The following is a 16,602-nucleotide window of genomic DNA, read 5'->3' on the forward strand; positions in this document are numbered from 1 at the left end:
TGCTCGCTGCACGACGAGCACCACGGCCGGTTCGGATCGTACGGCGACACAGCACGATGACAATGGAGAAAGCAGTGAGAAGCAGAGACTATTGTTCTGTGTATATACAAGACGTCTCCTTGACTTATAGCTTATCATAAAACGGTAGTATTTCCTCTCTCATCTGTCATTCCGTTGCGTCTAGGCCGGATCGATTGCACGAGATACGCTGCTGCCGCAACAGCCGCAAGCGCACGTTCTCGCATCAACAAGAAAACCGAGCCTGACTCGCCAAGAAATCAGCACAAGCCATTGTTTCTGCATGTATCCAAGCAGCCTGTTGCATATTCATATATATATATATATATACAACCATCCAGCACACACATACTATGTGTCTAGCATTAGGATTTGAAATTGATGAAATAATTAACCTTTAACAGCGCATTATTTCCATCATTGGCGCGGGAACATCAGGAGAGCGCGAAATCGAGGACTGGATCCTCGGCTTCACCGTGCCTATAGATCCCCGGTGGCTCGCCCATCTTCCAGAATCTGGCGTCAGCGGTAGGCGGCCTACTTCCAGCACACTGCGTCGGCGGCCTTCAATCCAGTCCCCGGCGGCGGCGCCCCCTTCCTCCAGCTCCAGCGGCGGCCGCCGGTTAGCTCGTCCTCGCCGGCGTTGCCCTCCTTCCCATGCCCGGCGGCAGCGCCTTTTTCCAGATCGCCATCATCGACCTTTGTCCAGCTCTAGGGGCGGCCACCGTTTAGCCCCATCCACGCCGCCATCGCCCTCCATCCAATCCCCACCGGTGGCGCCCTCACCGTCGTTTCTTCAATTCCCTGCTTCAGCGCTTCTGTAGAGTCCAGATCTACTGCAGTTTTAGCGTCCTGCCTCCCAGCCATCACAGCATCACCCAAAGTTCGAGACAGCGACGGTGTTGCCGTAAGCAGCGCCGCACAGCAGCAGGTGAGTACTAACTGTGATACTGCATACCATGATTTGCTTTAGGCATTCAGTGAAAATTCTAATTTCCTGCTAAGCCATTACTAATTTGTATGGTTCAATTTGTTATTTTTAGCTGTAGTAATATACTATCAGATCCACAGCTGATCAATTTTTTTTTGTTACCTGTAGGTGGTGCTGGTGCAGAGGAGTATGGATGTCTTTAGGTGAGGCTTTTACAACTCAGATTTAATTTCTGCTTACACATAGATGCTAAATATTTATTTATACCGATCGACATAAGAAGCTATGGAGAGCTGCTTTTTTATTTTAGGCTGTTCTAGTTGACTGAGGGAAAACGTGAAATGCCTATGAACATATGCAGGTGGTGCAGACGATTACGAATGAGAATATGACATTGGACTAACTAATTTTTCCTGCAATAAACATATGCATTTTGATGGTCATGCTTACTCTGAGGCCTGATGGCAATTTGTGTTAGTGTGAAAATATTGCCTGAACTTTCATGCTGGACTCGAATTGGTCCATCAACCACAAAAATGTCCAGTCAACATTTCATCGGTGATTATACCAATATTTCCACAGATCTCCACTAAATTCACAAAAATTCCATAGAGTGAATGGCTTGATGGCAATTTGGTCTTCTAACAGTCCCAACTATGAAAAATTTTCTGTATAATTTGGCAATTTGGCTCGATTATATTGAGTATTGACACATGCAGCTTAAATTTATCTTATATCTTAGTTCAATCTGAAATGTAATGAATTCTAGCCCTGTGTCATATTGTTTCATTAAAAGTGAATTTCTTAGCATCTTGATTTTACTGCATTATTATTTCTTAGCTATGATGTGTTGTCTTAGTCCAGCTGCTAGAATTTGTTTGTCCTTGATGGTTCAATGATCTTAGCTAGAAGGTGCCTATAAAAATATATGCAATTTATTTACTTTTCAAACAAAAGACTTGTAAATTTATAATCACTGGCCATTCGTAACATAGCTTCTCATATGAACAATTACTTATGCATCTGCTTATGTATACCTCTGCTTTGCAGGAAGAGCAAAGAACCGCAAGCTTACTTTGGGATCATGCAGATTACAGGCATCAAGTTTTGTATATTTTAAATGAGTTCATTGATGTGAGAATCCAAATTGATATCTTGCACACAGTGTGTGTGATTGAGATATATATCTTGTTGTGTGAAAATAATTCTGATCCAAATTGATATCTTGCACACAGTATTGGACGTTTTCCATATGCAATGATCACATGCACATTGGATCCTTGCTTGCATGCAGAGAATTAATTAGTTTGTAATTACGAATAGTCAGTTGAAGAGATCATCCTTTGTATAAGATGTTGTTTCTACTGATGTGGCTTAAGATAGAGCTCATTATGAGCTTTACTATTGAACATGCCCTTACAAGTACACAGCTGCACACACTTGTTTATCATGTCACGGGATTATTTTTTTTTTCACAATTTCTATACTTCACACATGTCATCATAGTGTAGTGCACGACTTATATATAAGGACGACCTTCAGAAAAAAAAAAAAGAGGGCTTGTTGTAATATAACAAGGTATATTATCACCTACATTTTCACATAATATACATAAACCATGTTTGGCGTTTAAGGCTCTCTCTCCGATGACTTTACTTGATATGTTTGGCTTATCTAAGTCTTGATTCGATATTCCCCTTGATATTTATATTGTTGATGGCCCCTCCTCGGCTCCTCCTAAAAGTACTGAAGGTATCCTTAGAGCATCTCCAACAGGAGACCATCTCTAGGAGACTAAAAATTAGCACATAGTAATTCTGAATTGCTATCATTCCAAAAATTATTAGAGCCAAAAATCACCCTTCTCTCCAATAGTGGCCCTATAATTGGTTCCCAAATTTTTTGAAATGGGCCATATTAATCTTTTGTCTCAATTAAAACCGTTAGTATTCTACTTCACAGTAAAATATTGGATATAATCTTTCTACTTGTGTACATAAAAACTTTATGAGCCAGTATATATTTGTTACAATATTTCAGTGTATTACATCAATATATTTTTAGTTTTGCAATTCACGCTGAGCTACATCATAGAACCCCTATTCAGTCACATCAACTAGCCTGCTGTATATGGAGGGGAAGGTGGTGGCAGTGGATAGGGAAAGACTCGATCTGGAGCGCGCAGACACAAAAAGAAGATGGCGCCAGTGAAAAAAGCTACGTGAATTATTGTTGGGAACCCCAGAAGAAAGCCAAAATTTGGCTTAAAAAGTATATGTTCTTGATAATGCTAAAATTTTTGAAGTGTTTTTGGGCATCTCTTGGAGTGTGTTTTTAGCCTTTAATACCAAAATTTAATTTTTGAGACTCATATTAGCCTATTGTTAGAGATGCTCTTACCGTATACGGGTTTGACGGTCCTAATCATATTCGGATTATGTAGAGCTTTCCTTGTCAAGGTACCTTCCATTCTTGCTCACAGTCATAAACCTATATGGTTGCCTTCCATACAACATTAGGTTTGTCATATTTTTGGCGTTTGTTCCATAATAGTAGTTTATGTATCATCAAAAACGTTGACAAGAATTAAAAAGGAGAGCCCATGTACAACACAATACATTAATAATTAATAATTATAGTTTGGAATTAAAAACATAATAAAACCAACATTCTAATTTTTAATACAAATGGCTAAAAATGAACTAAATCACTAAAAACCAACAAAATAGATAAATAAATATGTAAAGAAGTGTATATGGGAACTTTGTACAGACAAAAGCCTACATCTAATCCAACTTATAAATATCCGAAATGATGCTTAAAATATCAGAAGAATTGTCCATGTATTTAAAACGTGATTTTAATTAAGTCTGAACTTTAGAAAATCATATACAATTGATTTTAGTGAAAATTTCATAGTAAACCCCTTGAATTCTAAAAGTTGGAATATTATAAGAAATACAAAACTTCCAATGAAAGTGTACATATCAATAGCATCCTTCAGGAGCTTTTTATCATCCGAAGAAATGGTACCATTAAGGTACTATATTTTCTAATGTAGACATTTACACAAAAATTTGGCACATCTTCGTACTTTTTCAAGACCATAAAAAATTTTATTATAGAGTAGCTACAATTTTAGTATGACAAATAGCAATTGGATCACCACTGGATGAGATTTACCAACGAAATGGCCGCCACACATTATTTCTTTCTTTCAATTCATAGCGTAACGTTTTCCTAATCAGGCCATGTTTTTGCCGTTGCTGATGGCCACAGGGTACTCGTGGATGGAATCGGCCCACGGCCCACTCGCGGCGTCGCCACGCGGCGGCGGCCCGACGCACTCCCACACCACGCTGTTGCACTTGAACCCGGACCCGAACCCGACCATCCACACGCGGTCGCCCTCCCGCGCCCGCCCCTTCGCCTCGATGTACGCCAGCTCGTACCACACCGAGCTGCTCGACGTGTTCCCGAACCGGTGCAGCGTCATCCGCGACGGCTCCACGTCCTCGTCGCGGAGGCCCAGGCTGGTCTGCACGGCGTCGATCACCGCCCGCCCGCCGGCGTGGATGCAGAAGTGCTCGAACGCCGTGCGGAAGTCCGGCACGTAGAGGCGGCTGCCGGTGCCGGGGAGCAACCTCCGCGCGGCGAGCGATAGCGCGAAGCGGATCTTCTCCGACGTCGGGAGCACGCGGGAGCCTGTCGTGGCGATGTTGGCCTTGAGCGTCTGGCCGGCGACGGCGACGAGGTCCGCGGACAGATTCACCCCGAGGTTGCCCTCGCCGTCCTCCTCTTGGGCCGCGCACCGGTACGCCCTGTCATCCGCGGCGGTGAGCGTCCGCACGACGTGCGACAGCCGGTACCGGGAGCGGGAGGGGGTGGACCTCGTCGACGACGTGGTGAGCAGCGCCGCGGCGCCGCCCATGCGGAACAGCGCGGTAGGCAGGAGCATCGAGCGGCTCGTCCCGTTGTAGTGGAAGAACGAGGTGGTCTCCGTCGACACCACCAGCGCGTGCGCGCCCCGGGGCGCCGCCTGCAGGAGGTTGCGCGCGACCTCCACGGCGATCAGCCCCGCGCTGCACCCCATCCCGGAGACGTGCACGGCGCGGACGTCCCCGCGGAGCTTGAACCTGTTCACGACCATGTCGGCGAACGACGGCGTCGGGCAGAAGCCGCTGCAGTTGGTGACGACGATGTCGATCGCGTCGGGGCGGATGCGCGTCCTGGCGAGGAGGTCGCCGACCGCCGCGAACACCACCTGCTCCGCCTCCTCGCGGGCTTCTTCCAACCCGGAGCGCGGCGGAAGGTACAGTTTGCTGTGGGGCACGTAGGTCCGGTCGCCGAGGCCCGAGCGCTCCAGCATGCGCGTCATGAACCGGAAGTTGCCGTCGTCGATGTTCGGGGTGAGGCGGCAGTGCTCGGCGTAGGTGGCGAAGGGGACGCGGCACGTCGGCGGTGGCCGGAAGCAAGCATAGTCGACGAGGTAGACGCCGCGTGGGCGGCGAAGGAGGCGGAGGGTGGCCACGGCGAACGGGACGAACGCCGCGAGGAAGAGGTGGACGTGCCGCACGGCGCCAAGCCGGGGGAGGAGCTCGTCTCTGAGGAGAACGACGGTCGCCGCCACTACAAGTACTGGCACGGCGGCGACGGCGAGGAGGTTGTCCACGACGAGGCGGTACACCGCCGTCTTGAGGTGCTTGACACGGCCGGGTGGCGGCGAGCTCATGGTCATCGGGTCGAGTCGAGCGGCGTGTCTGAAGGGCGTACTCGGGCGTCGTCGTGTGAATGGCGGTGGTGAAGTGAATAGAAATAGAATTGCGGGCAGTGGTTCTAAGTGGTCAGCTGGGTATGTGTGCAACGTTTAATCATTCGTCTTATTTAAAATATTTATAAAAAATTTGAAATAAATCGCACATAGATTATTATTTATGTTTTATCATCTAGTAATAACAAAATTATTAATTATAATCTTTTAAAAATAAGACGGATAGTTAAACGCTGAACATAGACCATGCAAAAATATTTTCTTTTTGGGACTGAGGAAATAGTATGTACTTAGGGTAAGTTTGATCTAGCAACCTGACCAAGTCATTTCCATGTTTGCACACTTACTGAACTGCTAAAAGATATGTTTTTTAAAACATTTTCTACCAAAAGTTGCTTTAAAAATTCTACTTAACTCATTTTTAAGCTTAAAAAATTAATACTTAATTAATAATATGCTAATATCTCAACTCGTTTTGTGTGCCATGGAGTTGGCACACCAAATTGCTGGATAGAACTCACACTTACTGCTTACATTTGTAACTTGCTGGAATCTCTATTCCAAAATCTAAGCATTTCGATCATTTGAATCATGTACCAAAATATATTTTTAGCATTATTCACATTATTACTTATTTTATCCATCACTTATTCATAGTTCTTGTTATTTTATCCCTCATGTACCCTCGCATCCCCAATTATTTTTCATTTCCTGAGGATCGTTGTAATCTTTTCTTAGTAACTTTAATTCTTACTAAATAATCTAAAAACACTTATGTTTTGTGATGGAGGTGGTACTAATTAATTATAATTCCACTATAATTGTACCGTAGATACGTCCCTGTTATTTAAAAAAAAAAATCACAGATATACGGACACGCCCAAACATATTCCACATGATTGGTGCCAATGGGCCAACTACTAAGTTTCATGCTTGTTTTACAAAGTAAATGGCCGACATGTATGGTAATGGTAAGTGAACAGGGTCCCCCCCCCCCCCCCCAAGCGATGAATGAGCTTATTGCGAAGGCACCCTAGGGATAACCATTGGTAAGGTTTGATGAGTTTTATTTGAATTCAAATTCAAATTCAAAAAAGGATAGACAAGTATTTTTAAAATATCTAGAGGCATTACCTAATTTATATATTTTGGAGCTTCATTGAAATTGGAAAAAACAATAATTGTGCTGTTCGTGAATGTCTAGATTCAAATCGCCAAGCCCATACATAGGAGCTGTGAAGCACACGTTAAACCCACACGAAAAAAATGACAATCTCATTCGTACCATGTGTGAGTATAAATAAGTAGATAAGATTGGCGCAAGCATCAAGTGGGAGGTGTTATAAGGACAACTGGACAAGTCGATATGTTAGTAACGTTATTTATATATTTACTAGCAAATCGTCCGTTCTTTGTAATAGGATTTATATTTTAAAAATATCATTAAGTGGGAGTAGTTGACACATGTAATCCTTAGTTACTTTTTTTCTTAAAAAACAGAATACAAATAAAAAAGAGGAGGCATTATAAACTTTAAAAGCCTTGTAAAAATAAAAGCCCATAAAAGCCCACAAAGCCCATTAAAAAACCCTAAACCTACTATCACTCTCTCTTCCCTCACTCACTCCCTCCCTCCCTTCCTCCCTCTCTGATCTGCGGCGGCGGCAGCGCGGCAGGTGCACGGGGGCGCGCCGGCGAGGAGGGTGACCGGCGGCGGAGGGGCGGTGCGTCGGGCGCGCGGGGGCATGGCGAGGGCCGTGTGGCAGGGTGGTGGCGGCGGTGGCCCGGTGGCCGGCAGTGGAGGGGTGGCGTGGCACGAGGATGACTCGCGCTCCAGCGGGTTGGCGCTGGCGACGGTGCGGTGGGGTGGGGTGGCAGTGGCGCGGCATGAGGGCTCCCAGCGCGGCGACGGCGACGGCATCGCTCCCTCTCCAACGGTAGTCTTCCCCCAGCCTTGTTCGAGTCCACTGGGGCCCACATGTCATCACTCTAGTGGTGGTGGCAGATTCACTTTTACCACCACTAGCTTCTTTTATATATGGTATAGATATTTGGTTAATTACGGGCTATATAAAACTTCTCAGGATAAGTACATATGTATTTATAAAACTAGATAGATATCCCGCGTATTACTGCAGGAGAATTACATGATAATATAGTAGATATGAATTCTAATTTTTCTTACCTACTATATGATTTTTTTCATGTGTTTATATAGTTTTGTGTCTTTATCAATTATCCATAAGTTATAAATGATTGAATTGTATAGTGTGTCTTTTGGGAGAAGATTGCAATTTAAATTATCTAAAGGCTAAAAACGGCTGAGGTGATGTGAAGTGAAGAGATATAATTTACACCTCTAATGTATTATCCTAAGAATAAAAACAATTAAGGTGACGTGGTTTAATGAGAGAAGAGAGAATTAGCATTAACTACACTTATTAAGCATGAACTTTATAGAAATAAATGAAAGCACACATGTTCGCATTAACATCTGAGCAGTGTACCATTGAGACATATGACTGTTTTATTGAGATTTTTTATTAAATATACTTTAACCATGGATTATAATTTTATATATTTATAAAAAAAATAATACGACAAAGTGTAACGGAAAAAAATCAGAGAGAGTATTGTTTTACCCTTAAGTATAGAAAAAATATCAGACGACTAGTTCTGCAGTTTGTTGGGTTGAGTGACAGATAGTTGGAAATTCAGGCGGGCCTGACGAGGATCGATTACACGCTATAGAAACTGGGTTTGTTACTTGTTAGTCGCTAGTGGTTGAGGAATAATCCATGGCATGTCATACGTTTTCTTGACTTTGCAAGGAGCTTAGCACGTGGAGGATAATCTCGTTGCTGATCAGCCATGAGCCCATGACACATTAACAAAATCATTCTCCTGTACATCGGCACATGTGCATAGTGACAACTCCATGAATTTTTTCGGCCGGTGGTCCTACGTACTTGACACTCAAACTTTTATCCCATCACAAAACGATATTATATATGTACATTTACTTAAAATATCGCATAAAAATGCAAATTGAATTTACTACCAGCACAAATCGCTAAAAATCATTTTTAAGTTTAAATTTAAGAGAGTTGCAACCATAAATAATATAAATTTCTTTTAAAAACTAAGTATTACAATACTAGTTCTTTCATATCTCATCTCTTTTCATATTTCACTATAGTTTGTAGAACAAATTAAATATCTAACTACTCTCTCCGTTTCAGAACGTAAGACTTTCTAGCATTATTTAAATTCTTATGATACTAATGAATCTATATAGATATATATATTTAAACTATATACATTTATCAATTGATGAATTTAGACAAGGCTAAAAAAGTATTATAACAAATTTACAAACAGTTTACATTCTTTGTCTTTATGCAGTGAGCCAGTGATTAGCTGATTACTATAACTACTAAGTACTATCCTACTGACATTACCTTGTTGAATGTTGGGGGCCTGGCCGGATGTGGAGACCGGAGGGGCTGAGGGAGGCGCCGCGCCACCGCCGGAGGCGGAGAGGACACCGCCGCGGCGCCGGGACGGGTGGCGGTCAGCCGGTCAGAGCGTCACCGCGATTTTTCGCTCGGGCGAGGCGAGGCGGCGATGTGCGACGCGGGAGGCCGGAAGCGGATGTGCGTGCGATGCCGCGTGGTGGATGTCAGCTGCTGCTCCTTTGCTCAACCCCCCCCCCCCCCCCCCCTCTCTCTCTCTCTCTCTCTCTAAGCTAATGGGCCATTGGGCTTGAATTTGGCCTTTTTACAAGGATGGGGTCTTTGTAACCGCACCGGTATTGGCAAGATATTGACGGTTCTAAACTTCCGGCTTTGAAGAGCTTAAGATTCTAAAAAAGCAGCGGGGCGGAAGCCAGCTTTCTACAACTTAAAAAAACTGGGTTTCTCATCTTATGGCTTATAGTTTATCTTCTGGATTTTGTAACTCCAGATTTTTAAAAGTTTAGTGCTTTTTGGGAAAGTTTATGACTTTTGATGATTCTGGAACAAGCTCCAGCCGAGTGAACCTCCACTAAACAGACCCTTCATCTATCATCTAATTTATACCATTTTCGACACGCTGAAATTCTGAATTGCTCTTAAGGGATCCTTTGGAACCCATTACTTTCGAAACACTGGAATAGAGAAAAACATCACCTCAAATTGTATTGATGGAAAATATATAGGAAAACTATAAACACGTACAGTTCTTTTCACCAAAATGTTGAAGCTCATATTGAAATTCCTTCAGATTCTTATGATTTGAGCCAATCCTAAGAAATTTCAAAGGAATTTGGAAGGCTATTACTTTGTTTCAAATGACCATAAAGGAATCTCACTCAGAAATTCTTTTTTGTTAGAAAGGAGATGGGAGGGAAACCAGTCTTCCAAACTAGTAACATGCGGCAGGTGCATTCATATTCATAGTTTCATACACGATGAACTAAACTATTTCATATAAATTGAAATGTTCGAAATAGTGCCTCGTGCATTGGCCATGATTTGACAGTAGAATCTAGCTATCTGGGAAGCCATATGAAATGGACTGATTAATGAGACACATCCCAAATTATCGAACTGGCATGTTTACTGTGAGCCCATTAAGCCCAATAGAGCTAGGCTGGAGTGAAGCCCAATAGAAGCAGGTTCAGTCGTGTCAGAGCCCTTTAGCTTAGGCCCTGTTCAGCAGTTGGGTTATTATCCGGTGTAAAAAATAAATTAGTGTATAATTAATTAATTATTATAAATAATTAAAAAAATAAGTTAATTTAAATTTTTAAGGCATGTTATATATATCTTAAAAAATATACCTTAATATTTTGAAAATAGTGAGTACGAAAAAAAAGAAAATATAGGTTAGTAGCATGTTGTGCCAAACACAGCCTTAGCTAAGTAGCTACTACCATTCCCGTAAGAATGGAAGGCAAAATTCAGGCATTTACTGTCTACTATGGCATTATCAATTCAAAACTTTCTTCGGTTGGTTTGGAGGATTTGGTGCAATTTATCCACTTCCAAATGAAGAAACAAAGGGGGCATGGCATAGGAAAAGTGGAGCATCAAAATACATGCTCACTTTACGTTTTTTATTTGACATCGTTGACTTTTAGGTATAAGTTTGATCATTCATTTTATTTGAAAATTTTATATAATTATAATTATTTTGTTATGATTTGATTTATATTAAACAATCTTTAAGCATGTTTTTTTAACTTTTCTATTTACACAAAAGTTTGAATAAGACAAACGGTAAAATTTAGATCCAAAAGTCAACGGCGTCAAATAAAAAAAATGTAGTATTTCCTCTGTTTTATATTGCAAGAATTTTTAGCTACGTAGATTTATCTATTTATTAACGTATATTATTGGTGTATATCTATATTTATTAGCATTCATATTAATCTAGATAATAGTAGAAAGTCATATATTATGAAATGTACTTAGTATTCAGCAATATATGGTATTCTACTTTATGCTAAATTTTAGCATGATCGCTGTATTTGTGACACTATTCCCGTATTTTAAACACTTCATGAACTAACTCTCTAAAGTTATGTAAAATTCCTAAATTCCAGTGAAGCCCTTAGGACTTAGCGGAGGATCACACGTATCTGTTTCTTGTAAGGAAGAAACTCTTGGTTATTGTACTGTTTACTCCCTTTCTTTATTACTTCCTTGTTTAAAAATGTAGAGCGTGTTAGGGCACGTACAAAGGGTTTTCATTGTCGTCTCTATCGCAGCATGCTCACTGACGTGGAAGAGAGAGAATAAGAGAAAGAAAAGTGGTTGTTTTGCATGGAGTCAACAAAGCATCGACTCTTGGCGCATAAAACGAGGAGACAACCAGAAAATCCGCTTTGTACGTGTGCTGACTCTAATCAGAGGCGCTGATCAGATGGAATGTGAACAAGAAATTAATTAGCATGTAATTATGAAAAGTCAGCTTGAAAGACTGTTCTTTGTATGAGAAGTTTTTTCTGCTGACGTGACTTGAGATAGAGCCTATAATGACCTCTACAATTGAACGTGCCCTTATATTTATTTAGGACAATGTTTTGACTAACAATTACCCTGTTATGTGAAAATATTGTTTTCTATTAAAAAGGTACTGTGTAATTAGGTAATTAACTGTCTCCTACTTCGGAAGAGAAGAACAACTGAACAAGTATAGCCGCTAAAAATATGGATTTCTATCTTCACACCCATTATAACACAATCATATGCAGCTCTCATGTCAATTTTCAAGTTCTTCTACGATGCACACTATAGGTCTAAAGTCGATCCTGTGTATATATGCACCTCTTACATGTCAACACGTGTTCTTTCCTTGCCCTTAACATTTCAAAATAAATTGCCTGAATTTCTTTGTTGTGTTCGTATTGTTGTTTGTATTTTTGTCCTGAAAGCGAAATGTGGTGTGTACGAAGACAAAGACCGTATACCATAGTACACACAGACAAAGACGTGAATCAAGTGGATAAACACGAGCCCACCCAGCTGTGCCAAAGAGAAACTTGGTTTCATATACTCTCATAGGGGCATTCCAAAATGTTCTACTCAATCTTTCAAATGTAAAAATGAGTTACAGCTACATGCACTCTCCAGATTCAGAATGTCAACTAGAGATTTGATTCAGTCTAACAAAAAGTATATCGAGGTACCAGTATTTTACTTTATCAAATTGTTTCTGATCGTTTGATCTAACAATATCTATCATGCTCAGCTAGATCCAATGATGAGAAACGATTAAGCATCATGAGGTATCGGTATTTCGTGATACATTTTGTTGGACCAAAATAAATCTCTGTCAATTAATATAAGCCGATTTTTTATCGATGGCCTCCAGCCTTCTGATCAGGAGATATAATCATGTGTGTTCGTAGTTGTATACCCATGCCAGAGCAATATAAACGGGTAAAGTTTAATCACCAAGAAAGATGATTGTTTGGACTTTTTAGGAAAAAAAGTCAAATGACATATTTGTAAATAAAAAATAATTTATAAATAAAAATTTTATGTATGTATTCTTAATGATCTAAATGCCAGTACCGAAAAATAAACGATGTTTATAAAATTCCAGAATCTACTTTAAATCTAAAGTTAAAACTTTAAAATTTGGCTTATAAGCATAAGCACAAGCAAGAAATATGGGGCTGAAAATAGTTTAAAAAAATGCTCCTGAAATTTAACTGTTTTATGTTGTAAATTGATTCACAACCATTATAGTAACTAACATTGAAAGAAAAATAAGCCATAGATTTACTCATGTCCATAGTAAATTTCCATAAGGAGGATATGTCGGTGTCAGTGACGTGGACATAAGTCACTTAGGACCAAGATCTGGACGTGCAATTGGCAAAAACTGGCAATGCTTTGGATCACCATGATTCACCTCAGGGGGTGTGCCCATCTTCTCCAACTGGACCCCAGGGATGGGCTTGATGTTGATGCCCTGGCTAAGCAACACACTTCCCTCCAAATCTCACTCAGCTGTCCAGCTTTACAGGAGTGGCTCCTGCCTGGATTTCATGGAGAATATGCCCTTTCTGGTGACAGCCAACGCGTCTATACAGGGCACTACAATTTTATGAGGATTGGGTTATTAAGTTCAACTTTCTTTGTGACTGTGTGAAATAGAGTTGCATTTGCAATATAATGGTGTCTATTTTAAACAAATTTGTATTTCTTATATACATATTTGTACGTAGCTTTTAATTGAGTCTTCATATATAATCTAGACTTACCTTGATCGATAGCATAGAATTTTCTTTTATTAGCATGGTAATTTTTTTTGACATTGAAAAGGATTGTGATGGCTCCTTTTTAATCTTCCTTTTATAGTAGAGTAAAGATGTAGAATGTAAAATAAATTTAATTAATAGTTATAGGTGATTGGGATGTGCTTCTCTTTCTTTGGAGAGACATTTGAAAGAGATAGAAAGATTGGAGACAGTAGGACAAAATAGGTCACTAGCTGTAATGTTCAATTTGGCAATAGAATAATCTTCCTTGTACTAAGGCCATTTGGTATTGCTTAAATTGATGGAAAATCATTTTTTGTGATAGTAATTTAATGTTAGAAGGGAATGAATTGACTCGAGCAAAATTAAAATGTTACTCAAGAAAATTTTATATAGATTTTTGCATGAAACATATCATTTAAATATTGTAAACCGTACAAATGAAAAAAAAAACTCAAGAACCAAGAGTTAAGAAAAGGATGCCTAACAATGTCTGTGATCTCCAATGTACAATTTACCCATGTTTTTAATAAAGCACTATTGCTCCATCAATATATTAAAATGGGTTACTTTTCTTTTAGGAGAAAGAAATATCACATGGTAACGCCCAACCTCTGCTCATGGTCATGGATGCTGTACACAGGCCAAAATCAATGTTGAAGGCTTGAAGCTGTTTTCTAATAGGAGTTATTATTATTGGGAAATGCTCAGGTTACTCACAGATGTGGAGTTGTGAAACATGGGGGCTGATGAACAATTGCCAACCTCTTTTCCTCTCCATGGTTTTTGAGTGACGTGGAGGTTTTACTGTCCACACTCTTTTTTCTCAAAATTTGGGGTGGAGTTGAAATTGAAATGAAAGGAACGTTAGTAGCTAAAGTGACTTCAGCTTCATATCAGTACAAAGATCATAATTATTTCAATATATTTACATGGACATGGCGTTGTCATTCCCCCAATTTCTTTAGGATTGTTGCGACTCGATCTCCTCATTCTTCTCTATTTTTTTATTTGTTTTTCAGATACGCTAAATTGATACTTGAGATTGATATATGGTGTGCAAGTCTAGGAATGCTGAGTGTTTTGCCCCACTGGGCCCATTCCGGCAGGTCGGCTTGTGAGTTCCAATAAGCAACAAGTTTAGAAACAATTTATTTTATTGGTCTATATACTGAAAATTTTCTTCGGTTGTGGCTACTCTGCCAAAATGAAAAAAACATATTTGCTCACTATTATCAATTAGTAACGACATTTCCATTGTAACGGACTCTAATAATATTACATGACATAAATAATTGGCCGACTTGAATTATGTCTTTCCAAATATCGGCCGACTACATTCTTTAACCGAATCACTAAATAATCATAGCAATTTTTAGTGTTAACACATTTGTATGAATCTAAAGAGAGCTAAAAAAATCTTATAATGTAGAATTGAGGTAATAACAATTAGTGCAAATTAGTGGATGCTACATATACAGAAAGAAAGGATATGGAAACAGCATTATGTCTACCTTCTTTTGACATTAAAGATGAAAGAGTATCTAATTTTTGTGATAGATAAATAATATTATAAATAATAAAATTAATCACTACAAAGCTAAAAAGCTACTAGAAACGCAAGATGATAAACTTATATAGAAACTTTTTAGAAGGAAAATACACATCGTTTAATCGTTTAAAAAATATGTGCGTAAAAACCAAGAAATAAGATGTGAAAAATATGAAGAAAGGCCGAAAGAAGTATAAGTCATGCATTTGCCAAAAAGAGCCAATATGGTGGTTGTGTGGGACGTATTGATTAGGATCACCTATAGTAGTTACCTATCAGCACATGGTCCAGGTCTCAAGGACCATATGCACGAGAGATTTTATGATTTGTCATTAGCGAATATTTGAACCTACGATATATTTTGAGTTGGTGTTGGGTTAAGTTCTAGTTAGTTGTACTATTGTTTTATTATTTGTTCATTTTATCAGCAGGTGGGAATCATCGTCGGTGTCAACTTCGTTGAACAGTATAATTATGCTTATATATGAAATGTATTTCTATTAGGAATTATGGAATTTTATCGGGATCAATATATCTACCCAACAAGAAGACCTAGCTATGTCCTGCTTGCCCAAGCTTTTGTTGAGATAGGTGTTTAGTTGATGTTGCCCTTTGGTATCCTAGTGGCTTTTTTCCTTGGTGATGTATTGTCTAGGCCTTTGTGTTGGGATTTGGATCCCATACGGTCCATTGGTTGACTACAACTTAAGTTATTTGATGTAAAATCAATGGTCCAAAAATTTTATGATTCTGTTTATATGAGAAAAGCACTATAAATTTACTGTAGCATGGAAACTGAAACAGTTGATCGTAACCTTTCGTCAAAAAAATAAACGATTGAGATTACGTAAAGCCCCTAATGTGCAGTTGCAGTTGGGACTACATGGGATCTCAATTCTTTGTGCTGAAAATGCATGGCTTTGCAGCAAGATTATCTATTCTGCCTATGTGTTCTACCTATGCTTTTTGCCACTGCAAATTTAGGCGTAGCGTTAGCAGGAGAATAATACTAGTAAAAAAAGGTCCCGTCCATGCTAACTAAAAAATATCTTCAGTAGCTCTACAATTTTTTTATGCCCGAAATATCCTTAGTTTGCAATATCCACAGTTATTTACTGTCAGTTTCAAATATTCCAATTAAATCTTTTGTGTTTTGGGGTAAAACAGCAGAAGAAGCTCCCATTGTACTATATAAAAAAATAATAAATATAGGGAGAGTATCTACTTGAGTTACAGGGAGGAACACAAAAGAAAGACCCGAAGATTGTATCCATATGATTGCCAGAAGGGTTTTCAATTAAAAATATTCACTTTAATGACAGTGAAAATCCAACTATGCATGTTGGAGAGGGTTCACATTTACAATTAATTTTTTCAACAGTAGATGACTTACCTATGAATCAAAATCAACAAGACGTCCGTTATGACTTAATCTGTCTTGATATGTGTTGGTTGCGTTCTTTAGGGATGAGTGTGTGTTTCAGAAAAAAAAAAGTTATTTTCAGCTCTTGGAAACTAGCAGCACTGATATTTCTGAACAAAGCAACGCCACGTGCTCCTTGGCAACAACATCC

At 39.7% G+C, this 16,602-nt stretch overlaps 1 protein-coding gene and 1 long non-coding RNA gene across 2 annotated transcripts; one reads left to right on the forward strand and one right to left on the reverse strand.

Moving 5' to 3' along the window:
- Nucleotides 1-390: 390 nt before the first annotated feature.
- On the forward strand, nt 391-2,469 carry LOC107304423. The gene is made up of 3 exons (XR_001550513.2): nt 391-949; nt 1,118-1,152; nt 2,000-2,469. It is a non-coding gene; the product is annotated as an uncharacterized LOC107304423 (long non-coding RNA).
- A 1,724-nt stretch (nt 2,470-4,193) lies between these two features.
- LOC102700810 (3-ketoacyl-CoA synthase 5-like) lies at nt 4,194-5,687 on the reverse strand. The gene has a single exon (XM_015838053.2). The coding sequence runs from the start codon at nt 5,685-5,687 to the stop codon at nt 4,194-4,196; it is 1,494 nt and encodes a 497-aa protein (XP_015693539.2).
- Between the last annotated feature and the right edge of the window lie 10,915 nt (nt 5,688-16,602).

The sequence above is a fragment of the Oryza brachyantha genome, chromosome 6, assembly GCF_000231095.2.
Source record: "Oryza brachyantha chromosome 6, ObraRS2, whole genome shotgun sequence".
In the NCBI taxonomy this organism is placed as follows: Eukaryota; Viridiplantae; Streptophyta; class Magnoliopsida; order Poales; family Poaceae; genus Oryza; species Oryza brachyantha.